The 25,937-nt window shown below is 45.1% G+C and overlaps 1 protein-coding gene across 1 annotated transcript in view; it reads right to left on the reverse strand.

Annotated features, from left to right (window-relative positions):
- The window catches only part of KDM2B (lysine demethylase 2B), a 185,209-nt gene that overhangs the window by 106,425 nt on the left and 52,847 nt on the right, over positions 1–25,937 (reverse strand). Inside the window, exons 7-8 of the mRNA XM_050923908.1 lie at positions 1,398–1,491; positions 334–487 (exon numbers count right to left, since the gene is read on the reverse strand). Of these exons, the coding sequence (XP_050779865.1) occupies positions 334–487; positions 1,398–1,491 (248 nt within the window). The remainder of the gene's footprint in view (positions 1–333; positions 488–1,397; positions 1,492–25,937) is intronic.

Below are 25,937 nucleotides of genomic sequence, written 5' to 3' on the forward strand. Positions count from 1 at the left end.
CTTTTTATCCACAGACCAGGTACACCACACTTCCTCACCAATGTGCTTCATGCATGTCCTTATGGGACCTCTCTACGGGATTAAGTCATTCAATCCCAAGCCTTCCTGCTGAGATGGCCAACAACACACTTCCTCACCAATGTGCTTCATGCATGTCCTTATGGGACCTCTCTACAGGATTAAGTCATTCAATCCCAAGCCTTCCTGCTGAGATGGCCAACAAAAGAACCAAAAGGAGGTTTAGATGAGATGTTTTTATATTATGGATAGGAACTGTTAGTAAACATAATGATTCTAATGATTCCAAAAATAGTCACAGTTATTAACAGTTACCTGAAGGAATAAAAAACGTATAGCCTTGTTTCAACTCAATTCTTTGGCATAGTTCCACCCTGTCTCCCAGAAAGATATCACTTTGCTTTCCTGACAGAACCCATTCTTCGTAAAGTTCTAGATTCTGCAGAGTAGGCGGAATCAACCAGAAGATCTAAAAATAAAACAAACGTTTAACTCTTACAAACAAGCAATGAAAATAAAGAGCTAGCATTTTCAGCAAAGTTAAAGGGTGGCAATTAAGTGAATATACATAAGCAAATATATTTTCAACATAAAGTATAAATTTTCCATGTGCTGTACACAGAGGTCCCTAGCAGATTATAGCAGTAACTGGTATACACAACGGAAGCAGCAAGATTACTCGCCATTGTCATACTGCTTCTACAAAACATCATCTCTGTAAACTTGAGTCCACTAAGAGCTTACTATACCACACAAGCTTGGAACATAATATTACTCTCACTTCAATTAGATATGTAGATGAGCAGTATCAGGAGCACAGAGATGTTCTATTTGCTGCACTTACTTCAATACACATAGCACCTATCTCCACTGAAATCTCAAATATATGACTAGTTATATCTAAACCAGTATACCTAGAAGAATGTGGATATAGCTATCTATGCTGCAAATTTGCGTACTTCTGTTTTTGAATGAGTGTGTGTGCCTGTGCATATTCATGCATACGCTTAAAGGATCCTGAAAACTAAGATGAGGCTCAGAGATTCTGGTAACCTAAGGAGATGTGATATGGACACATGGACGCAGCTGTGGTATATGGCCAGTTACATGCTACGCAACACTTCCAGTATACAGAAGCATAAAATAAGCCTTTTCATATCAAACTTTTCTGATATTTTGGTGCCTTGGAATATTCAATGTACTTGTTTCACAGACTGAAGGGCTGTCTCCCCTGTTTCGTAAAACTCCATGTTCATCAGCCAGGCCAGAAGTTTTACAGTTTGATTACTTACAAGTAAAAGTCAAACAAACAAACGAGCACAGAAGACCTCACAAGAAATCCCCAAAAATAAAGATGTTACACTGTCAAGTCTACTTACCTTCCCTCCTCGGAAAACGTGATACCACACTGAAGTGCCACCAAAATCAATGTGAAAATCAGTGAAGCATCCTTTCACGCTCATCAAACAGTACCTGAAAAGCGCATTGGGGTGGGGGTGGGGGGGAATACAAACATCAAGAGTTACAATGAGCAGTCTGAAAACAACACTACTTATTAATTTGCAGTGTAGCTGCATATGTAGAGATCTCAAGCCAATGAAGCTGTTATATCTCTACAGACACCTCATTTAGTCATCTTAATAGGACAAAAACAGGACTATAATTGGACTTCTGTTGGGAAAAACATGCCTATAATTCTGTATGTTATTCAGTTGTCTGGAGAGAAAGCTATCAGTTATAAAAGGCTTGGGAAATGTTAAACTTAAGTTGGTCAAAAATAATCACCACGCTATTCTCTACTCCAGGTGTGATCTCCTCCATTACTAAAAGCCATAACCTTCACCAAAAGTTGTGTGTTGACTGAATCAAAGAACAAAGTTTTAAAAAAATCTCATCTGGATATAAATCCCATTGGACATCAATTACCTAACTACTACCACTGCAACTTTTGCAGGAGACAGAGTGATGGAAGCTTCATTTGGCAAATAAACTGTTTTCATTCCCATTTCCAAGCATATCTGTGCAGAATAATTGAAGGTATCAGTTTGCAGTATTCCAAAGTACCAGATCACTGTAATTTGTGCCATCTAGATCTATTTTTTCAGAGCAATTTAATGTCAACATTGCTGCAAAGGTATACAACGGCTCTCAGCTCACTGCATGAATCTCAAGCCTCCAGCCACCATCTGTAACTAATGGCCGAATTACAGCCGCCCTTCTCACAACAGGCACCTTTTGCAAATGCAGAAAACACACACCATTTAACCCACTAACCTCTTTTCCTTGTTCCAGTCGCCCTTTCATGGCTTTTTTTTTTTTTTTAAGTTGTGGAAACAATATCAGAAAGTGATCAAAAAAGGTTTCATTTAACTGTGTCTTTTTCTCATCACATTCAGGTAGAGAATCTCAGCGGTATGCAGACGGCGTGCAAAAGTCCCTCTAGATGATAGGCTAGAAAGGACCTTACCATGTGTCTGCAGAAGGCTAGCAAATCAGAGAGACAGTTGGATACATAAGAGCCTGCTGCCTAGCAACCCCATCCAGTGCTGGAGTTGACAGAATGATACGCAATGCTGTCATGAAGACAGTCAATTTGTGTGCTTCAAAAAAGTCCTGTGCCTTCATCTCACAATTAAAACCTCTCCTTGTACAATAATAATGCTTTCCTCTTACCCACTCTGGAATTTCACCAGCATTTTGAAGCAGGGATAGAGATTTTTCCACCTTTGGAGTATTTCAGATACTTCAAAAAATCACAGCTAGCCAAGAAGCTGCCTAGACTCCAGATATGCTCCATTTCAAAATATGAGTCCTTCATTCCCAAATACATTTTTTTTTAAATCTCTCCTTTTCTTCTCCTCTCCCACGATGCTGCTGACTACACGTCAGATGGAAATTAAAAACAAAGAAGCAGTTTATAAAGGAAGTTTCCTTTCTTTATATCAGCCTGCAGAAAGTCAGATGTAGAATAATTGCTAATAAAACAAAAATAACCTGAGAATGTATCAATTCAAAGGAGGTCTTGACAAACATTGGAAAAACAAAAATTTTAAATCAAACACAAATTATTATAGACTCCATTATTTTCAGTCTCCACAAAATCAATTACAAAACATACCAAATTAAAACAAATTGTCCAAGGCAATACTGCCCACCCAGGATTGCCAATCGATAGTCAGATACTTTGGATTGTTGCAAATGGCCTTCTCTATACTCCTTGGGCTTTTATTTGTCTTGGTTTTTTTTTTTTTAATAACCTTCAACCCACAATTGGAGGCTGTTTGTCTCTTTGTATTGAAGGTGGAAAAAATATAAATTAAATTTCCAGTTAAACCACAAAATGCTCAAAATGAGCTTTGCAAATGAGAACACGCTGATGCAGAGATAGCTGGAAACATTCGACTTTTTTTTCTTTTAATAGCATGTTGTCTTGAAACTCCTCTAAACAGAATAATTTCCATTCCCAAGAAAGGTTGATTCAGTGAAAGATCCACAAGCGGTGGTTAATAAAACCTATAAAGCATTTGGAAAGATCAGTTTTTCTTTCCATCCACAACTGAAACCAATCACAAACAAGTTATTCCATCCTTAAATTTCTGTTGTTAATCTAACAGGGATGCTTCTGTCCAACACCAAACAGTTAATGGAAGCGTTAGGAGTCTGAAAAGCGATCTGCCGCCATACAGCAATCTCCCTTGTTGCCAGACTCTGGCACAATGCCTTTGCATTGACCTCTACAGCTTCCTCTTCCAATGTACACTGCAGTCACATGGTCTCCTCAGCACAGTTCCATGCTACAGCTAATCTTACACAGACACCACTCTAACCTCAGCTGGCAGCTTCTCAACACTAACGGCTGCTAATTTGGTTAGAGAGAGATCAAGTTTTTAGGTTTTTCCACAACAAAATGTCCGCGAGGAAAGGAAACTAGAAACAACATCTACTCTGCTTCCTTCAGTTACAGCTCTAGTCTCTGCTTTAAGCATTCTGGGCCGGAGCAGGTAATGTGAATGTAGGAATGCACTTTCAAGTAGGACAGAGAGAGAATCTTGTCAGAGTTACACACACACACCCCCAATACAAGCACAAACAATTAATCCAACTATGTTTCTTCACAAGTGCTGTAATTTCCAGTCCCTGCAGACTCAACTTTATCTCACTACACACCCCCGGTTGGGTTTTTAAAATATGCAGCTGCTTGTAATCTAGTTTTTTTAAAAGCCTCCCTTTCCTGCTAGAGTTTATTTTGTGCTCTCTCTAGTATCCTGAAACTGTTCAACTGTTAGTTGATGCACTATTATATTTTTCTTTCTGAAAAGATCTGGGGAAATGTAGTACCCATTGAGACAACAAACAGAGACCCACAAACTCACAAGCAAACAGAACAACAAATACTGAAACAGCACTGATGGACAAAAACCCTTAGGCAAACAGGGACAACATGTAGACAGATTCAAAGCAAACACAGATACCATGTGCTGACACACAAATCCACATTCACAGCTTCAAGCCCACCAGCGGCAGGAGACACATGCAGAGAAACAAAGGCAGAAACAAACACTGAGTTACAAACACACTTGAGAACAGAGAGATGCAGAGGCACATGCATAGAAACTCAGGGAGGCAGACACACAAGCAAACACACACACACAAGTTCATTACCCTGAGCTCAGTTCCTTCCTTTTCTTTCGTTGTAAGTACAGCACTGCACAGCACAGCACACGGCTCTATCCCCTCTGGCATTACAAGGACTCCCCTGCCACTAAGCTCAGCCCATAAACCACTCCCAAACCCCAGCAGATGCTTCTGTTTTTGTTCGGGCCAATGAGAAAAGTATAGCTCACTCTTCCGTCCTCCCAGGAGCAAACCCCGGCTGGTTGAAATCCCTAAGCCTGAAACCGAATACCACAAAACCATGAGCCAACTACAAGTGCCAAACCAAAGAGCAGAAGCAGGCCACAGCTTTCTGTTTATTTGTTGGATTTTTTTTTTTTAAACAAGCAGTGGCCGGTGCTCTGTGTTCTGTGAGGCACAAGGCATTGGTGAGGGGGAGATAAGAGAGGCAGCTGGTTTATTTGTTAACAATAATGTCTTTCCTAAAGGAGGTAGCTCACACACACAGCCCATTAATAATTACACTGATACTTCCAAGGGATCTGACTCTTCCTGCCAAAGCTCATGGTGGATCCTAAACGCACAGCTCCTGACATCTCCTCTTGTTACTGTAGCCTTTACTTATTGCATCTGAAAATGTGACATGGTAGAAAACAGGAAATAGATACCTTTAAGAGAATCGTCAATAACTGCCTGACCCACTGAGTGACACAAACTCACTATAACTGAAAGCCACAAATTACACCACAAGACAAAAGAAACCATTGTCACCCAGGAGACATGGAGCCAGCACTCTCAACCCCTTTTGCTTTCTTGTACTCCACCCCACCCTCAACACGAGTGCACTAAAAGGCCCCACATGGCAGTGGCTATCCCTGTGCCCAAAGAGAGCAGCTAAATAGCTCCCTCAAGAGTCTCCCTTCTAAGCACTGCTTCAAGTCCCGCAAAGCTGAATTCTTCATGTACTGCAGCCCACCTTTCCCTTCATTTGGAGCAAAGAAGACATTAGTTTGCAAGTAGGACATAAAATTCAGGCTGCACGGTGGTTCCAAGAAGCAGGAAGGAAGAACTGAACCCAGCTCACCAGCATACTTAGCGCTCAGGAAATCTAGCTATTAGTGTCTCTCCTGCCTGACATGATGATTTTCATACCGTCTTCCCTCCCTCTCACAGTAACTAAGGGATCCCACCAGGAAACCTAACCAGACTCTTCCACATGGTAGGATGCATGCACATCTCCTGCTGGGCAGGATGTGCAAGATCAATAATATTTACCATTATCAGGACAATGGGCCATCCAGGACATTGTTTTCAACTGACATTAATTCTGTTTCCTATCATACTACACAAGTCAGGAACAGAGCAGCTAGAGCCACCGTAACCAGCTTTTCCTATAGAAGACAGCCAAGCTTCTAAATCTGATTAAAACAAAGCACCTGTCATAAACAGATAGCTAAGGGTTAATGTCTCTTTCACCTGAAGCACCTGACCAGAGGACCAATCAGGAAACCGGATTTTTTCAACTTTGGGTGGAGGGAATTGCGTGTCTGAGTCTTTGTTTTCTGGCTGCCTGCCTGCCTCTCTGAGCTTTGGAGAAGTAGCTCTACTTTCTAGTCTTCTGTTTCTAAGTGTAAGGACAAAGAGATCAGATAGTAAGTTCTATGGTTTTCTTTTCTTTGGTATTTGCATGAATATAAGTGCTGGAGTGCTTTGATTTGTATTCTTTTTGAATAAGGCTGTTTATTCAATATTCTTTTAAGCAATTGCCCTGTGTTGTATCATCTATACAGAGAGAACATTTGTACTTATTTTTCTTTCTTTTTATATAAAGCTTTCTTTTAAGACCTGTTGGAGTTTTTCTTTACTTCAGGGAAATTGAGTCTGTACTCACCAGGGAATTGGTGGGAGGAAGGAATCGGGGAGATTTGTGTGTTGGATTGCTAGCCTGACTTTGCATTCCCTCTGGGGGAATAGGAAAGTACTTTTTGTTTCCAGGATTGGGAACAGAGAGGGAGATTCACTCTGTTTGAATTCACAGAGCTTGTGTCTGTGTATCTCTCCAGGAGCACCTGGAGGGGGGAAGGGAAAAAGGATTATTTCCCTTTGTTGTGAGACTCAAGGGATTTGGGTCTTGGGGTCCCCAGGGAAGGTTTTTCAGAGGGACCAGAGTGCCCCAAAACACTCTAATTTTTTGGGTGGTGGCAGCAGGTACCAGGTCCAAGCTGGTAACTAAGCTTGGAGGTTTTCATGCTAACCCCCATATTTTGGACGCTAAGGTCCAAATCTGGGACTAAGGTTATTACATGGTGGCAGCGGTGGGATATAGACAGAATCCAGAAGCCAGTAGGAATATTATATTTTTCTTTTCTCTGCTAAGGGCTTTTTAGCAGAGAGAAACAGTTTGGTTTTAAAAGGGAACCAGAGAGAAATTTTTTTTTTTTCTGCTCTCTCTGGCAGTTTGTGGCTTGCATGTTAAGCAGAAGTCGTTAAGGACTATTAACAGTCTTTTGTCACACAATAGCACTCCCATTGAGAGTCATACCAGCACTATATGAATGCAAATAAAGTGGTTTTTCAGGTTTACTTGACATTGAAGATTAGCTAAAGGCACTGTTGCTAGGCAGACTTCAGGAGGCAACAGAGAACCTGCAGTTCAGAAGATAAACACCGGAGGGCACCCCAACACAAGAAAACAGGAACCATGTCTACCAAGACAAAAATGGAGGCTGAGGAACAAATCAAAGAAGCTGAACACAGGCGAGAGATGGAAAAACACAAACAGCAACTGGAAATAAAACAAAAAGAGATGGAGATGAAAGAAAGAGAAGAACAGATCAAAGAGGCAGCCTACCAAAGAGAACAGGCAGCCTACCAAAGAGAACAGGCAGCCAAAGAGGCAGCCAAGGAGGCAGCACACAAAAGAAAACTAGAAGAAGAAGAGGTGGCCCACCGCCGAGAAATGGAAAAACAACAAAAAGAGAATGAAGAGAAGGAAAAACAGAGAAAACATGAACTGGAGTTGGCAAAAGCTGGGCTGCCTGTGCCAGCCAACCCTAACAACCCGGCGCCAAATATTGCTCCACAGCACAGGAAATTTCCCACCTACAAGGCAGGTGATGACACCGAGGCCTTCTTGGAAAATTTTGAAAGAGCCTGTCTTGGGTACAGCATTCCCGAAGACCAGTACATGGTAGAATTGAGGTCACAGCTCAGTGGACCTTTAGCAGAGGTGGCAGCTGAAATGCCTAAGCACCAAATGAATGACTATAAACTTTTCCTAACCAAGGCCAGATACAGGATGGGGATAACCCCAGATCATGCCCGTCGGCGTTTCAGAAACCAAAAGTGGAAACCAGAGGAGTCATTTCCCAAACACGCCTACTGCATTGCAAAAAACTATGAGGCCTGGCTAACAGGAAACAACATTCAAACCTTGGAAGAACTGAACCTCCTCATACAAATGGAGCAGTTCTTGGATGGTGTTCCTGAAGACATCACACGGTACATACAAGATGGAAACCCCAAGAATATCGCTGAGGCGGGGGAGATTGGAGCCAAATGGATGGAACTGGCAGAAAGCAAGAAAGCTACTGTCAAGGGGAACGATTACCCCAGGGGGCACACAGACCATAAACCCTACAACCGAGGACAGCCAAAGACCCCACATACCACCCAAGTAAAGCCACAGATACCCTACCCTTCAACCTCACCAGTCTCCAGTAACTCACCTCGGCCCAGTGACCCATCAGATGGAAGATGCTTTAAGTGTAATGAACTGGGACATATCAAGGCCAAGTGTCCCAAGAACACCATGCGAGTGCAATTCATTACACCACCATCACACCAAAGATCCCCAGGCCTGGATGCCTCTCAAATACCCTTGGAGCGAAGGGAAAAATTTGAGAGTGGGCGGAAAGAAGGTTACTGCGTGGAGAGACACGGGGGCACAAGTGTCAGCTATCCACCAATCCTTCGTTGACCCCAAATTCATCAACCCAAAGGCCAAAGTGACAATTTACCCCTTCATGTCACAAGCTGTAGACTTGCCTACAGCTCAACTGCCTGTCCAGTACAAAGGCTGGTCAGGAATGTGGACTTTTGCAGTCTATGACAATTATCCTATCCCCATGCTACTGGGGGAAGACTTGGCCAACCAGGTGAGGCGGGCCAAGAGAGTGGGAATGGTTACACGTAGCCAAACCAGGCAAGCTTCCAGACCCATTCCTGTTCCTGAGCCGTCCACAGAGGCCCCGTCTGTGTTACCAGAAACCCAGACAGAGGTAGTGGACCCGGATTCCATGCCTACCACTGAAACAGCCACAGCATCTCCAGTCCCAGGCCCGGAACTGGAACAGCAACCAGCACCAGCAAGTGCAACTACATCTTCAAACTCAACGCCAGAGGGCGCCAGCGAGCCAAAACTGGCAGAAGCACAAGACAGCCATACCCAAAAGGCTCAGCCAGAGCCTGAAATACCCTCAGGTGCACCAGCGGAGAGCGGTACACCAGCAACGGAAACAACCCCATCACCTACATCGCTTCCAGAGGGACCAAGCCCAAGTCCACAGTCTGAGGAAGAACTGGTGACCCCAGCCTCAAGGGAACAGTTCCAGGCTGAGCAGGAAGCGGATGACAACCTTCAGAAAGCTTGGGCGGCGGCACGGAGCACCCCACCGCCTCTCAGCTCTTCTAATCGATCCCGGTTTGTTATAGACCAAGGACTTTTATACAAGGAAATTCTTTCTGGTGGACACCGGGAAGAATGGCAGCCGCAAAAACAGTTGGTGGTTCCAACTAAGTACCGGGGGAAGCTCTTAAGCTTAGCCCATGATCATCCCAGTGGCCATGCTGGGGGGAACAGAACCAAGGACCGGTTGTGGAAGTCCTTCCACTGGGAGGGGATGGGCAAGGACGTTGCCAAGTATGTCCGGTCTTGTGAGGTATGCCAAAGAGTGGGAAAGCCTCAAGACCAGGTCAAGGCCCCTCTCCAGCCACTCCCCATAATTGAGGTCCCATTTCAGCGAGTAGCTGTGGATATTCTGGGCCCTTTCCCAAAAAAGACGCCCAGAGGAAAGCAGTACGTACTGACTTTAGTGGACTTTGCTACCCGATGGCCAGAAGCAGTCGCTCTAGGCAACACCAGGGCTAACACTGTGTGCCTGGCCCTAACAGACATCTTTGCCAGAGTAGGTTGGCCCTGCGACATCCTTACAGATTCAGGGTCTAATTTCCTGGCAGGGACCATGGAAAAACTGTGGGAAACTCATGGGGTGAATCACTTGGTTGCCACCCCGTACCACCATCAAACCAATGGCCTGGTTGAAAGGTTCAATGGAACTTTGGGGGCCATGATACGAAAATTCATCAACGAATTCTCCAATAATTGGGACCTAGTGTTGCAGCAGTTGCTGTTTGCCTACAGGGCTGTACCACATCCCAGTTTAGGGTTTTCACCATTTGAACTTGTGTATGGTCACGAGGTTAAGGGGCCATTACAGTTGGTGAAGCAGCAATGGGAGGGGTTTACGCCTTCTCCAGGAACTAACATTCTGGACTTTGTAAGCAACCTACAAAGCACCCTCCGACACTCTTTAGCCCTTGCTAGAGAGAACCTAAAGGATGCTCAAGAAGAGCAAAAGGCCTGGTATGACAGACATGCCAGAGAACGTTCCTTCAAGGTAGGAGACCAGGTTATGGTCTTGAAGGCGCAACAGGCCCATAAGATGGAAGCATCATGGGAAGGGCCATTCACGGTCCAAGAGCGCCTGGGAGCTGTAAACTACCTCATAGCATTTCCCAATTCCTCACTAAAGCCTAAAGTGTACCATGTTAATTCTCTCAAGCCTTTCTATTCCAGAGACTTACAGGTTTGTCAGTTTACAGTCCAGGGAGAGGATGCTGAGTGGCCTGACGGTGTCTACTACGACGGGAAAAAAGACGGTGGCGTGGAAGAGGTGAACCTCTCAACCACCCTGGAACGTCTGCAGCGGCAACAAATCAAGGAGCTGTGCACTAGCTTCGCCCCATTGTTCTCAGCCACCCCAGGACGGACTGAACGGGCATACCACTCCATTGATACAGGTAATGCTCACCCAATCAGAACCCCACCCTACCGAGTGTCTCCTCATGCCCAAGCTGCTATAGAACGGGAGATCCAGAACATGCTACAGATGGGTATCCGCCCATCTTCCAGTGCATGGGCATCTCCAGTGGTTCTGGTACCCAAACCAGATGGGGAAATACGCTTTTGCGTGGACTACCGTAAGCTAAATGCTGTAACTCGTCCGGACAACTATCCAATGCCACGTACCGATGAGCTATTGGAAAAGTTGGGACGTGCCCAGTTCATCTCTACAATAGACTTAACCAAGGGGTACTGGCAAGTACCGCTAGATGAACCTGCCAAGGAGAGGTCAGCATTCGTCACCCATGCGGGGGTGTATGAATTCAATGTCCTTCCTTTCGGCCTTCGAAATGCACCCGCCACCTTCCAGAGGCTGGTAGATGGTCTACTAGCTGGACTGGCAGAATTTGCAGTTGCCTACCTCGATGATGTGGCCATTTTTTCAGACTCCTGGCCCGAGCACCTACTACACCTGGAAAAGGTCTTTGAGCGCATCAGGCAGGCAGGACTAACTGTTAAGGCCAAAAAGTGTCAAATAGGCCAAAACAGAGTGACTTACCTGGGGCACCAGGTGGGTCGAGGAACCATAAACCCCCTACAGGCCAAGGTGGATGCTATCCAAAAGTGGCCTGTCCCACGGTCCAAGAAGCAGGTCCAATCCTTCTTAGGCTTGGCCGGATACTACAGGCGATTTGTACCACACTACAGCCAAATCGCTGCCCCACTGACCGACCTGACCAAAAAGACCCAGCCAAATGCAGTTAAGTGGACTAATGAGTGTCAAAAGGCCTTTACCCAACTTAAGGCAACGCTCATGTCTGACCCTGTGCTCAGGGCCCCGGACTTTGACAAGCCATTCCTAGTAACCACAGATGCATCTGAGCGTGGTATAGGAGCGGTGCTCATGCAGGAAGCAACAGATCACAACTTCCATCCTGTCGTGTTTCTCAGTAAGAAACTGTCTGAGAGGGAAAGTCACTGGTCAGTCAGTGAAAAGGAATGCTATGCCATTGTGTACGCCCTGGAAAAGCTACGCCCATATGTTTGGGGACGGCGGTTCCAACTACAAACTGACCATGCTGCACTAAAGTGGCTTCATACTGCCAAGGGGAACAACAAGAAACTTCTTCGTTGGAGTTTAGCTCTCCAAGATTTTGATTTTGAAATTCAACACATCACAGGAGCTTCTAATAAAGTTGCTGATGCACTCTCCCGTGAGAGTTTCCCAGAATTCAGTAGTTAAAAAGTGTTCTTAAAATGTAGAAGTCTGTTAGTTATATACTTAGGAGTATATGTAAAGGTGTATGTGTTGTATTAATCTGTTTATTTTCAAGTTCTAGAAGGAAATCGCCGCCAGTGAGCTTCCCCACTGTCTGCAATTTGGGGGGCGTGTCATAAACAGATAGCTAAGGGTTAATGTCTCTTTCACCTGAAGCACCTGACCAGAGGACCAATCAGGAAACCGGATTTTTTCAACTTTGGGTGGAGGGAATTGCGTGTCTGAGTCTTTGTTTTCTGGCTGCCTGCCTCTCTGAGCTTTGGAGAAGTAGCTCTACTTTCTAGTCTTCTGTTTCTAAGTGTAAGGACAAAGAGATCAGATAGTAAGTTCTATGGTTTTCTTTTCTTTGGTATTTGCATGAATATAAGTGCTGGAGTGCTTTGATTTGTATTCTTTTTGAATAAGGCTGTTTATTCAATATTCTTTTAAGCAATTGCCCTGTGTTGTATCATCTATACAGAGAGAACATTTGTACTTATTTTTCTTTCTTTTTATATAAAGCTTTCTTTTAAGACCTGTTGGAGTTTTTCTTTACTTCAGGGAAATTGAGTCTGTACTCACCAGGGAATTGGTGGGAGGAAGGAATCGGGGAGATTTGTGTGTTGGATTGCTAGCCTGACTTTGCATTCCCTCTGGGGGAATAGGAAAGTACTTTTTGTTTCCAGGATTGGGAACAGAGAGGGAGATTCACTCTGTTTGAATTCACAGAGCTTGTGTCTGTGTATCTCTCCAGGAGCACCTGGAGGGGGGAAGGGAAAAAGGATTATTTCCCTTTGTTGTGAGACTCAAGGGATTTGGGTCTTGGGGTCCCCAGGGAAGGTTTTTCAGAGGGACCAGAGTGCCCCAAAACACTCTAATTTTTTGGGTGGTGGCAGCAGGTACCAGGTCCAAGCTGGTAACTAAGCTTGGAGGTTTTCATGCTAACCCCCATATTTTGGACGCTAAGGTCCAAATCTGGGACCTAGGTTATTACAGCACCACTTACAGCAAGACCATTAATAATTAGGAGGTTCCACACCTCATAGCTTCTGAAGGCTGTTCATTGCATACACCAGCGTCTCCTTGTATCCCTTCATTCCACTCCACATGTTCCCCGTTTGCCACCCTCCCATTCCACTCTATTTCAGGAATTCCCTGCAACTCTTCCCTTCACCCCTCCTTCATGCCTGGGGCTGTGTCCCTCCTGTCCCCCGAAGCCAAGGTCTCTGTGTGGGTTCCACATGCCTCTCTCCCCCTCAAAGCACCCTCTGCTCGGGGTTTTGTGTACCCCTATTCCCCTGCCCTCCCAGACCAAGGTCCTACAATCTCCTCCCACCCCAGGGCCTTTGTGCATGCCACTCCTTCCCTCCCCCATTATTATTTGTCTGGAAAATTAGTCATTCAAACTGTCAACATGTTAAACTCACTTGGGAGGACTGGCGGAGATAAGATTGTGGTATTGTCATATTGGAAAGGGATAAGGGTGCTATCAACAAGTTGTTTGATTACAGACAAATGCAGAGGTGCTGGAAGCTGTGGCTGTGCTAACAGGATGGCATGAGATCCATGTGTCCCCCATTTTCTCCCTTTTGGTGTTCCCCAGAATCAATAGCCACTAATGCCAAGAACATTCTGTGCAATTTTGGAACTGATCAAATGTGGCATTCAAAAGATATCACATAATAGAGAAATGCCATCAAGTTGAGAGTGTGGCCTGATAAGTTTGGCCAATTATTCATTAAGTATGGTATACACACAAGGCACTTAAGAGCATTTAAAAGATGAGATCCCTGCTCTGAAGAGCTAATGATCTATCTCAGACAGACAAAAACAAAATGGGGATAACAAGAGAAAGCCTGTATTTTCTGGGTGTGCGTACGTTGACCCCTATATTTTGTAAAGCAACTGCAGAGTCAGACTTTCTGGACACACACACCCACAGCTCAGATTGGAAATTAATAAGTAGTGGTACGTTCCCAAGCACTGCCACGAATTCAAACTCCACCCACACGATGCCAAAATAAAATGCTGCTCACAGTGCACTGTACGAATCTTCACAGTATGATTATTCCTCTTCCTGTGTGCTGTGACTAGTAAGGAAATAGTCATTTAAATGTAGACCGTAAGAAAGGGGTAGGCAACCTATGGCACGGGTTCCGAAGGCGGCATGTGAGCTGATTTTCAGTGGCACTCACACTGCCCATGTCCTGGCCACCGGTCCGGGGGGCTCTGCATTCTAATTTAATTTTAAATGAAGCTTCTTAAACATTTTAAAAGCCTTGTTTACTTTACATACAATAATAGTTTAGTTATATATTATAGACTTACAGAAAGAGACTTTCTAAAAATGTTAAAATGTATTACTGGCATGCGAAACCTTAAATTAGAGTGAACAAATGAAGATTCGGCACAGCACTTCTGAAAGGTTGCCAATCCCTGCCAAAAGATATTGGTGTTAACCAGACAGAGGAACTGGAGAAGTTCATGCCTCTCAAGGTATGTCTACACAGCAAAGAAAAACCTGTGGCTGGCTTGTGCCAGCCAGCTTGGGCTGTGGGGCTGTTTCATTGCTGTGTTAACTTCCTGGCTCAGGCCAGCTGCAGGTTTTTCTTTGCTGTATATACCCCAGCGCTATAAATTCAGGCTGCCTGTAGACCTCAGCACCACAGCTTATACTTGATATACATTTAAAAGGTTCCCATTTAGCTTTAAGAACCAAATAAGTCCTTTAAAAAAAAAAGAAATGTGCCTAAAATAGCAGTCCCGAGGGAATGTGCCAAATTGCCAATGTGCAGCAAACGAGCCCATTCTACCCTGGCAAATACTGATCATAAGGGCCTTTTGGTACCTGTCAAAGTGCAGAACACATCTTTATCTTTGTGACAATAGTATCTGTTTGAAATATTGATGGTTATTTCTGCCAGCTCTGTAATACTGCAAGTTCTGTGAGCTTTATATAATATGGTGTTTGAGATTAATGCATTAATCTGAGAACAAATCATACAATAGTAGGACTGGAAGGGACCTCAAGAGGTCATCTAATCCCACGGCAGGACTAAGTATTTCTAGATCATCTCTGAGGCCTGGTCTACATTACGCGTTTAAACCGATTTTAGCAGCGTTAAACCGATGTAATGCTGCACCCGTCCACACAACGAGGCCCTTTATATCGATATAAACGGCTCTTTAAACCGGTTTCTGTACTCCTCCCCAACAAGAGGAGTAGCGCTGAAATCAGTATTACCATATCGGATTTGGGTTAGTGTGGCCGCAAGTCGACGGTATTGGCCTCCGGGCGGTATCCCACAGTGCACCATTGTAACCGCTCTGGACAGCAATCTGATCTCGGAGGCAGTGGCCAGGTAGACAGGAAAAGCCCCGTGAACTTTTGAATTTCATTTCCTGTTTGCCCAGCATGGAGCTCTGATCAGCAAGGGTGGCAATGCAGTCCCAAATCCAAAAAGAGCTCCAGCATGGGCCATACGGGAGATACTAGATCTGATCGCAGTATGGGGAGGCAAATCTGTTCTATCACAGCTCCGTTCCAGAAGACGAAATGAGAAAGCATTTGAAAAAAATCTCCAGGCTATGATACAGAGTCCACAGCACAGTGCTGCGTGACAAGCGTAACGGAAAGCCAAAGAATCAAATGGACGCTCATGCAGGAAGGGAGGGGGTACTGAGGACTCCAGCTATCCCACAGTCCCCAGCAGTCTCCAAAAAGTATTTGCATTCTTGGCTGAGCTTCCAATGCCTGTAGGGTCAAACACATTGTCCGGGGTGGTTCAGGGTATAGCTCATTAATTTATCCCCCTCCCCCTCGTGAAAGAAAAGGGAAAAATCGTTCCTTGACTTTTTTCAGTGTCACCCTATGTCTACTGCATGCTGCTGGTAGACGCGATGCTGCGGCAGTGAACAGCAGTATCCTCTCCCCTCCCCTCCCCGGTGGCAGACGGTACAATATGACTGCTATCCGTCGTCATCATCAGCCCGTGAGTGCTCCTGGCTGGCCTCAGGTGAGGTCGGCCAGGGGCGCCTGGGTAAAAATAGGAATGACTCCCGGTCATTCCCGGCAGATGGTACAGAATGGCTGGTAACCGTCTTCATCATAGCAACTGGGGGCTGAGCTCCATCAGCCCCCTCCCTTTCATGTGTAAAGAAATGATTCTGTACTGCCTGGACTATCATAGCAGCTGGAGGCTGCCTCCCCCTCATTTTATCTCACTAACAAGTCAGTGTTTCTTATTCCTGCATTCTTTATTACTTCATCACACAAATGGGGGGACACTGCAATGGTAGCCCAGGAGGGTTGGGGGAGAAGGGAATCAACGGGTGGGGTTGTTGCAGGGGCACCCCCCATGAATGGCATGCAGCTCATCATTTCTGCGGGATCTGACACGGAGCGGCTGTGCTCTCTGGTTATCTGGTACGCTGGTTCTCTAGTACACTTGCACCATATTCTAGGTAGGACTGACTCTATTTTTAGATACCATAAAGGAGGGATTGACTCGAGGAGTCATTCCCATTTTTATCTTTGCGCCCCCAGCCGACCTCAGCCAGGGGCACCCATAACAGCAGCAGACGGTACAGAATGACTGATAACTGTCATCTCATCGCCAATTTACAATGGCATGGCAGACAGTACAGAACAACTGATAACCGCCTCTGCTATCTTGCAAAGGAAAATGAATGCTGCCGTGTAGCGCTGCAGTGCCGCGTCTGTTAGCAACATCCAGTAGACATACCGTGACAGTAAAAAAAAGCTGAATGGGCTCCATGGTTGCCGTGCTATGGCGTCTGCCAGGGCAATCCAGGGGAAAAAGGCGCGAAATGATTGTCTGCCGTTGCTTTCACGGAGGAAGGAATGAGTGAAGACATTTACCAAGAATCACCAGCGACACTGGTTTTGCACCATCATGCATTGGGGTCTCAACCCAGAATTCCAATGGGCGGGGGAGACTGTGGGAACTATGGGATAGCTAAGGGATAGCTACCCACAGTGCAACGCTCCAGAAATCGATGCTAGCCTCGGACCATGGACGCACACCACCGAATTAATGTGCTTAGTGTGGCCGCGTGCACTCGACTTTATACAATCTGTTTTACAAAACCGGTTTATGTAAAATCGGAATAATCCCGTAGTGTAGACATACCCTGACAGGTATTTGTCTGATTTACTCTTAAAGAGCTCCAATGATGAAGATTCTACAACCTCCTTGGGCAATTTATTCCAGTGTTTAACCCCCCGACAGTTAGGAAGCTTTGCCTAAGGTCCAACCTAAACCGCCCTTGTTGCAATTTAAGCCCGTTGCTTCTTGTCCTGTCCTCACAGGTTTAGAAAACAATTTTTCTCCCTCCTCCATGTAACTACCTTTTATATACCTGAAAACTGTTATGTCCCCTCTCATTCTTCTCTTCTCCAGACTAAACAAACCCAATTTTTTCAATCTTCCCTCATAGGTCATGTTTTCTAGACCTTTAATCATTTTTGTTGCTTTTCTCTGGACTTTATCCAATGTGTCCACAGCTTTCCAGAAGTGTGGTGCCCAGAACTGGACACAATACTCCAGGTGAGGCCTAGTCAGAATGGAGTAGAGGGGAAGAATTACTTCTCGTGTCTTACTTACAACACTCCTGCAATAGGGCTGCCAGGCGTCCAGGTTTTGACTGGAACACCCAGTTAATAAGGGATCCTGGTGGCTCTGATCAGCACCACTGACCGGGCTGCTAAAACTCCAGTTGAGAGCACAGCGGGGCTAACACAAGCTCCCTGCCTGCCTGGCTCTGTACAGCTCCTTGAAGCAGTCAGCATGTCTGCCTCCTAGGCCACAGGAGCTCCGCGTGCTGCCCCCACCCTAAGTGTAGGCTCCACAGTTCTATTGGCCAGGAACCGCGGCCAATAGGAATTGCGGGGGTGGCACCTACGGGCACGGGCAGTGCACACAGCCCCCTGGCCCCTCTGCCTAGGAAACGGACATGCCAGCTGCTTCTGGGAGTCACTTGAGGTAAGCGCTGCCCAGCTACAGCCCACACCCCAAACCGCCTCCCGCACCCCAACCTCCTGCCCCAGCCTGGAGCCTCCTCCTGCACCCAAACCCCCTCCCAGAGCCCACACTCCGCACCCCTCCCTCACCCCAACCCCTGTCCCAGCTTTGAGCCCCCTCCCACACCCTGAACCCCTCATTTCTGGCCTCTCCCCAGAGCTCACATGCCCAGCTGAAGCCCTCAACTCCTCCCGCATCCCAAACTCTGCCCCAGCTCAGTGAAAGTGAGTGAGTGTAGGGGAGAGCAAGTGACGGAGGGAGGGGGGATGGAGTGAGCGGGAGACAGGACCTTGGGGAAGGGGCGGTTTTGTGCGATTAGAAAGTTGGCAATCCTATCCTGCTAATACATGCCAGAATGATGTTTGCTTTTTTTGCAACAGTGTTACACTGTTCACTCATGTTTGAAATGCTTTGTTATCCAATGGGTGTGGACAAGAACTTTTGCCTATCAGCCTAATATTCTTTTACTTAGAATAATTATAGTCATATAACTGATTTTCATACCAAAAGCAATTCATAAACAAATAGAGAGAGCATCATCAGAAATACAGCACGCTGAATATAGTGTCAGCCTGTATTCCAGGATCACCAGTTCCACTATCCATTAACAGCCCCTCCACACAGTGGACAAATTTCTGCCTCTAGAGGCAGACCCCAGTTCATAATTAGATTCTAGTTCAGCAAAACATTTAATCACATGCTTAAATCTATCCCTATTCAGCAAAGGGATGAATATATTGGGATATACTGATGAAACAGAGCCTAAAAGAGGAGGAATAAGACTGACCCTGATACAGGATATGAAATCAGACCAGCATCGTATTTTAGTAGATAGGTGAATTATTTGTATGGGAGACATCATCTTTTTTTAACAAAAGACAGCAGTGATTTATTCTATATTAGCTAAGATCAATCATTAAGTAAAAGGGAAATTTTCTAAAGCACAAAGTGCAGTTGTGGGTCCCTAACCCTTAGAAAATCTTCCCCCAACACAAAATCTATTAAAAATTATTTTTCTCAACAGTTTTTAGAAACATCTGTCATTATTTCATCACACCCATAACTATGAATGGTGCTAGCGTCTCTATTACTACTACCTGGCAAATAGTCTTGCCAGTCTAATGATATAGGGCCCAATCCTGCAAATATTTACTCATGTAAGTAATCCTTATTCAGTTAGCTAGTCCCATTAACTTCAATGGGACTACTTCGTATAAATAAAGGTTTGCAGGATCAGACTCACAGTTTAACACAGAAGGTAAAGCTCGGGATATGAAAACAAGCACAGCCAGGAGAGTTTCAGAATACTCATAAGGCAAGTTACTATTTAGTCCATCTTTTGGGGGAGATTTAACAGTGGCTTAATATTTAAACTGTTTGTAAACTAAGTTTTTTTCCTCCTTCATGGAAAACATTTAGTTTTTGGTGAAAAATAGAAAACCCAAGTCAGAAATGCTGCTGTAATGCCTCATGGGAGCTGTAGTTCAGATGCCTTTTGCTCCTATTCATTTCCACAGGACAGGCTCTCTAGTCAACTACATCTCCCATGATGTTCCACAATCTCCCCTCCTGGTGAAGGGTGGGTTACATCAAGGCAGTTTCATGGCCGTAGTGCATTATAGGAGATTGAATCCAGCTTGCAGGTCAGCCCATCTCACACTGACCATGCTCCCTCCCCAGCCTCTATGCTGGGCTAAAGGGGCTGATTGGTGTAGGCACCCGCTATGATGGCTCTGTGCTCATTGAGGATTCTCCTATGCCAAGTGGATCTCCAGCTAGGGATCTACAAGCAGTTTTTGCCCTCGTCACATCACCTGAGTAGTGCAAAAGGAGGAGAGTGGGGCCAAGAATCTGGCCCCTAATATTTATACATTTCTTATACACCTCTACCCCGATATAACGTGACCAGATATAACATGATTTCGGATATAACACGCTAAAGCAGTGCTCCAGGGGGGCGGGGCTGAGAACTCCGGTGGATCAAAGCAAGTTCGATATAACGCGGTAAGATTTTTTGGCTCCCGAGGACAGCGTTATATTGGGGTAGAGGTGTAGTAATAAAACACAGTCCTTACTCTCATAAAAGCTCTGAAAAACTCTTGCTTTTTTGCAAAGCATTCATTCAAATTCTGAATTGTCTCTCCTGGGGCTCAAACTCTGTCATCACACTGCCAAGATGGCAGAGTCCTTCTTGGTTAATTACTCAGGTTTATTATTCAGAAAATCTTCAAAAATTGTCAGGGATTTGTTTTGTTTTAAATGTGGGTGTCAGTGGTGATGGAAGGTGCCAAACAGACAACCCTGGAAATTGAATTCCCCCATGTATCCACAAAAGGGGCAGCAGCAGCACACCCTTCCTATGCTGTCTACCCTGACCTGCAGGGGCCATCTCTATGGCACAAGAGTAGTCAATTTATATGTCCATATAACCCAGGGGCCTCTCTGCTGAAAATGCAACCACTGCAGGCAGATCGTGCCAATATTTGGTAGCGTTTTCTGTGATGTGAACACCTGTTCACTAGAAGCTGGACTGAGACCTCCTAAACTCATTTAATATAAGCCACAGAACAGACATCACTTGTAATGATGTTCATACTCTATTAACCTAGCCTGAATTTAAATCAGTGAGAAAGAGAATGAAAGACACTATATCACTTAGCTATTCAGTCCCCCACCTACTTGCATCTTATTATCCTTTTAAATTAGGGGTGGTGTTTAGAAAATCTTTTATATTTTATTTTAGTTTTGATCTAATATGGCTGTCCAACTACTGCAGTTTGCTAGGTTCTCTCTAAGATATTAGCCATTTATTTATGGGCAAATAATAACCTCACTATATAGAATTTTTTTAAAAAGTTAATGGTACAAATCCAAGTGAAAGCCAGAGAGGTCTCCAAATGCATTTTAATAACTGAACAAGCATAGCAGATGGAGTATTCTCTAACTCCATTCCCAGCACAGAACTTGACACACAGTAGCCAAGACAGATATTTGCGTCTGGTGATACCATCTGTGTCTGCAAAACCACAGTCACTGTTATTGGAGTGCTTTCTGTTTGTAAGGATCATTCTAAGGGTGGGTATAGCATACAGTGAGCTCCCAGTATTATGACCACGCTTAAGAACAGATCCTATTTCTAGACTCCAGAAGTCAGGAATGCACAGGATATAAACACCGGTGTTTTTCTAAAATTAAGGAGCAGCATCACATGGATAACAGCACTGACATGGATTGTTCAGTCCTCATCATCTTGCACCTCAACTACTGTAATCCATTCCTGTAGGGTCCTGATGACAGTCACACTGACCCCCATCATGCCACTTCAAAAAGCTGCTGCTAGTTTGTCACTGCAATTACATCACTTCACCTTTGTGACCCTCCATAGGGTTCCCATCCACACCTCCACCCTGTTTGTCTGTTTTGTCTGTCTGCTGCACCGTATCTGGCATGTAGACTGAGACTCTCTTGGGCACAGACTGTCTTTTTTATTTATCTGTACAATCTCAATTGGGCCCTGAACCTTGGTCGGATTTTTAGCCACTACTATAATACAAATAAATGTAAGGGTGATATGATCTAATGGTTAGAGTAGGAGACCAGGAGACAGAGTGTCTGGATTTTATTTTATCTTCTGCCACTCACTCACTGTGTGGCCTTAGTCAAGTCCCTTAACATTTTCAAACTTAAGTGTTTGAAGTTAGAAACCAAATCCATATTTAGGCACCTAAACAAACGGTTTCATTTTATGAAAGTGCAGAGCACCTTCAACATCCACCAAAGTCAATGGGATTGAGGGTGCTAAGCACCTTGCAGGATTGGGCTTGTGAACAATGCTTGGATAAGAACTTTTCCTAGCCCTAGGGCTTTCACCTTGCCAAGTGTTTAATGTCACTATGTAGTGAAATAAACAGAAAGAACCCCACTAACTATAAAGGGTTTTGGATCAGGCCCTAATTGTCCAGTATGGAATTATAGCATAGAAGCATATGGTACAGAGTCAGTGGTAGAGACAGGGTACCATATGAGATAGATCCATGTTCTGACCCACATGGGAATTCTTATATTCTAATGAAAATTCTCCCATGCAACTTTTCTGATGAAAGATTTTTAAATTTAATTTAAGGGGGAAAATGTATTAAGCATTTTTTCCAGAGAAAACAATCCCCCAGTCTTCATACAGACCCCAACAGTAATGTTCTTATTTCCGGCAGCTGAAACCCCACATACTTCATCAATTATTTTGCAGCTAACACAACAACAAAAACAAAATAATTCTTAACAGAGTTTAAATGATAAAATCAAATAATAGCAAAACCAAATAGTTCCAGAATATAGATTCCAAGGTTCATGGGTATTTACCGTGATTCTCTTTAGCTATTTCTGCCATCAGAAATAATCACAAGAACCTGGATGGAAAAGTTCCACTGTACTCATCTGAACTGAGATCTACAGCTCCTCAAATCAAGAGGACACGATCAGTGAAAACTTCACACAGGTAAGAGAAAGTTGATTCACCACCAAATAACGACTGCATAATATCAGATGAAGTTTATTAACCCTAAGAGTGCTGTGGCAGATATGTATATATGTCTTCAGCACCCAAAGGATACCTGCAGATTTGTGTTATCATTATACTAAAGAGCGTTTATAGAATGCCTTCCATCTCCAAAGCACTTTGCAAACATTAATTTATTCCTCTGCAAGGTAGGTAAATATTATTCTGATTTTTCAAATGAGGAAAGAGGTAGAGAGAGGGTAAAGCCAAAGATTGGGATTTTCAAAGCAGTCAAGGGGATTTAGACACTTTTCCAACTTAAAACATTTTAAATGGGGAAAGTATCTAAATCCCTTACAGTGCTTTGAAAATCTCAACCACAGTTTTCAAACTTGAATGCCTAAAGTTAGGAACTGAAATACATCAAATGTGAGTCTCCTCTCCTTGGCACATTTGAAAATTGGGACATTTAATTAAATGCCTAAATGAGATTTTAGATGACTAACTTTAGGCACTACAGTTAAGAATTTGGTCCTAAGTGATTTGCAAAGCCCCATGGATTACTTTAATATCAGAGCTGGGATTAGAACTAAGTAATTCCTGGCTCTCAGTACCATGTTTTACATACTGCAGAAGTTGGTCCAATAAAAGATATTATCTCACCCACCTTGTCTCTCTAGTACCATGTTTAATATTTAGAACATGCCTCTAAAACAGAAGTACACAGTCAGTACAAAACCTACTTTAAAAGGTCAGCACTATGTAATATTCATTCACTCTAAGGGTTACTAGCTGTTTCTGTTATTAACACATGTCATGTGTGTTTTCAGGCCACAAATAAAATGGGTACTCACTTCTTGTAACTGTTGTTCTTCGAGAGGTGTTGTTCATGTCCATTCCAATCAGGTGTGAGCGCATGCACGTGCACGTTGGCCGGATGATTTTTCCCCTAGCATCATCTGTTGGGTTGGCCTGGGTGCCACCTGGAGTCACACTCTCATGGCGCCTAATATATAGTCCTGTCGACTCACCACCCCTTCAGTTCCTTTTTGCCGGATATTCCAACAGAGGGGTAGAAGGGTGGGTATTGGAATGGACATGAACCACACATCTCAAAGAACAACAATTACGAGAAAGTGAGTAACTGTTTTTTCTCCTTCGAGTGCTTGTTCGTGTTGATTCCAATCAGGTGACTCTCTGCCTAGCAAAATTAGGAGGTGGAGTCAGAGCTGTCTACTGACTGGAGTACTGCTCTACAAAGGCCGCATCATCTCTGGCCTTCCTAGTAATTGCATAGTGTGAGGCAAAAGGGTGTATTGATGACGTCGCCGCCCTGCAGATTTCGTGGGTGGGGACTTGAGCCAAGAAAGCTGTTGATGAAGCTTGCGCCTTTGTAGAGTGCCCCGTCATTGGGGGCATTGGGATCCCTGCTAGATTGTAGCACTCGGTAATGCAGGCCAGAATCCATGACGAAATGAGCTGTGTCGAAACAGGCTGGCCATTTATCCTGTCTGCTACTGTGACAAAGAGCTTTACTGACTTCCTGAATGGTTTTGTCCTCTCAGTGTAAAAGGCCAGCGCTCTGCAGACATCGAGAGTGTGGAGCCTCTGCTCTGCTACTTGCATGAGGCTTGGGGTAGAAAACCGGGAAGAGAATGTCCTGGTTGATGTGGAACTGCGATACCATCTTCGGGAGGAAGGCCGGATGGGGCCTGAGCTGAACTTGTCCTTAAAAAACATGGTATAGGGCGGCTTGGACGTTAGAGCCCTGAGCTCAGACACCATCGAGGCTGAAGTTATTACCACCAGGAACACGACCTTGTAGGAAAGGTAGAGCAGGGAGCATGTTGCTAGAGGCTCAAAGGGATGCCCCATGAGTCTAGAGAGGACCAAGTTAAGGTCCCAAGCAGGAACCAGTTGGCAGACGTTCGGGTACAACCTGTCGAGGCCCTTCAGGAAGTGACTGACCAGGAGGTTAACGAAAACCGAGCAGCTGTGTGCCCCTGGATGGAAAGCAGAGATGGCAGTTAGGTGTACTCTTATAGAAGACAAGAAGACCTTCCTGCTTTAGGTGGAACAGATAATCCAAAATCTGGGGCACTGAGGCTAGCACCAGGGAAAAGTCACGCTGAGCTGACCAGATTGAAAATCTCTTCCACGTGGCCAGGTACATGGCCCTAGTGGATGGTTTCCTACTGCCCAGGAGAACCTGTCTGACTTATTCTGAATAGGAATGCTCGAATGGATTCAGCCATGGAGCCTCTATGCTGTGAGATGTAGTGACTGCAGGTTTGGGTGCAGGAGCCACCTGTGATCCTGCATGAGAAGGTCCGGGAAGAGCAGCAAGGTAATCGGGGCTCCCACTGACATGTCTAGGAGAGACATGTACCAATGCTAGTGGGGCCAGGCTGGTGTTATGAGAATGACCCAAGCCTGGTCTCTGCGGACCTTGTGCAGTACCTTGTGGACAAGCGGTATGGGTGGGAAGGCGTATAAAAGCAGACCCCCCAGTGGAGGAGGAACACATTCACTGTGGAGCCTGGACTGTGATTCTGGAAGAAGCAGAACTGCGGACACTTCCTGTTGCATCGTGTGGCAAAGAGGTCAATCAGGGGACAGCCCCACCTCTGAAAGATCAAGGATGCAACGTCTGGGCAAAGGGACCACTCATGGCTGTGAAAAGACCTGCTGAGGCAGTCCGCCAGCTCGTTCTGGACCCCTGGAAGGTATGACACCTGTGGATCAACTGAGTGCTCTATACAAAAGTCCCATAACCTGAGGGCTTCCTGGGACAGGGGAGAGAAGCGTGCACCTCCCGTTCGTTGATATAGAACATCACGGTCATATTGTCCATCATGACCGATACTCATCGACCTGCTAGATACGGGTGAAATGACTGACATGCTAGGCATACCGCCCTGAGCTCCCTGACATTGATATGAAGATGGAGATCTGTCTGTGACCAGAGGCCCTGAGTCCTGTGGTCCCCCTGATGAGCTCCCCACCCCAAATCTGACACGTCCGTCACTAGTGCTAGGGATGGTTGTGGGGCAGCAAAGGGAACTCCTGCACACACCTGCTGAGCTTCTGTTCACCACAGGAGTGAGTCAAGGATGGGGTAGGGCAAGGTCACGATCCTGTCCAAGCTGTCCCTGGCAGGTCTGTACACTGATGCAAGCCACAACTGAAGTGGTCAAAGCCCGAGTCTGGCATGCTGAACCACGTACATACAGGCCGCCATGTGGCTGAGAAGTGTGAGACAATTTCTCATGGTGGTGAACTGCCTGAGACCTTGGATCATGGCGTAGAGGGCCTGGAATCTCTCCTGCAAGAGGAATGCTCTGGCCTGGGTTGAGTCCAAAACCGCCCCTATGAACTCTATCC

Source organism: Gopherus flavomarginatus, chromosome 15 (assembly GCF_025201925.1).
Source record: "Gopherus flavomarginatus isolate rGopFla2 chromosome 15, rGopFla2.mat.asm, whole genome shotgun sequence".
Lineage (NCBI taxonomy): Eukaryota > Metazoa > Chordata > Testudines > Testudinidae > Gopherus > Gopherus flavomarginatus.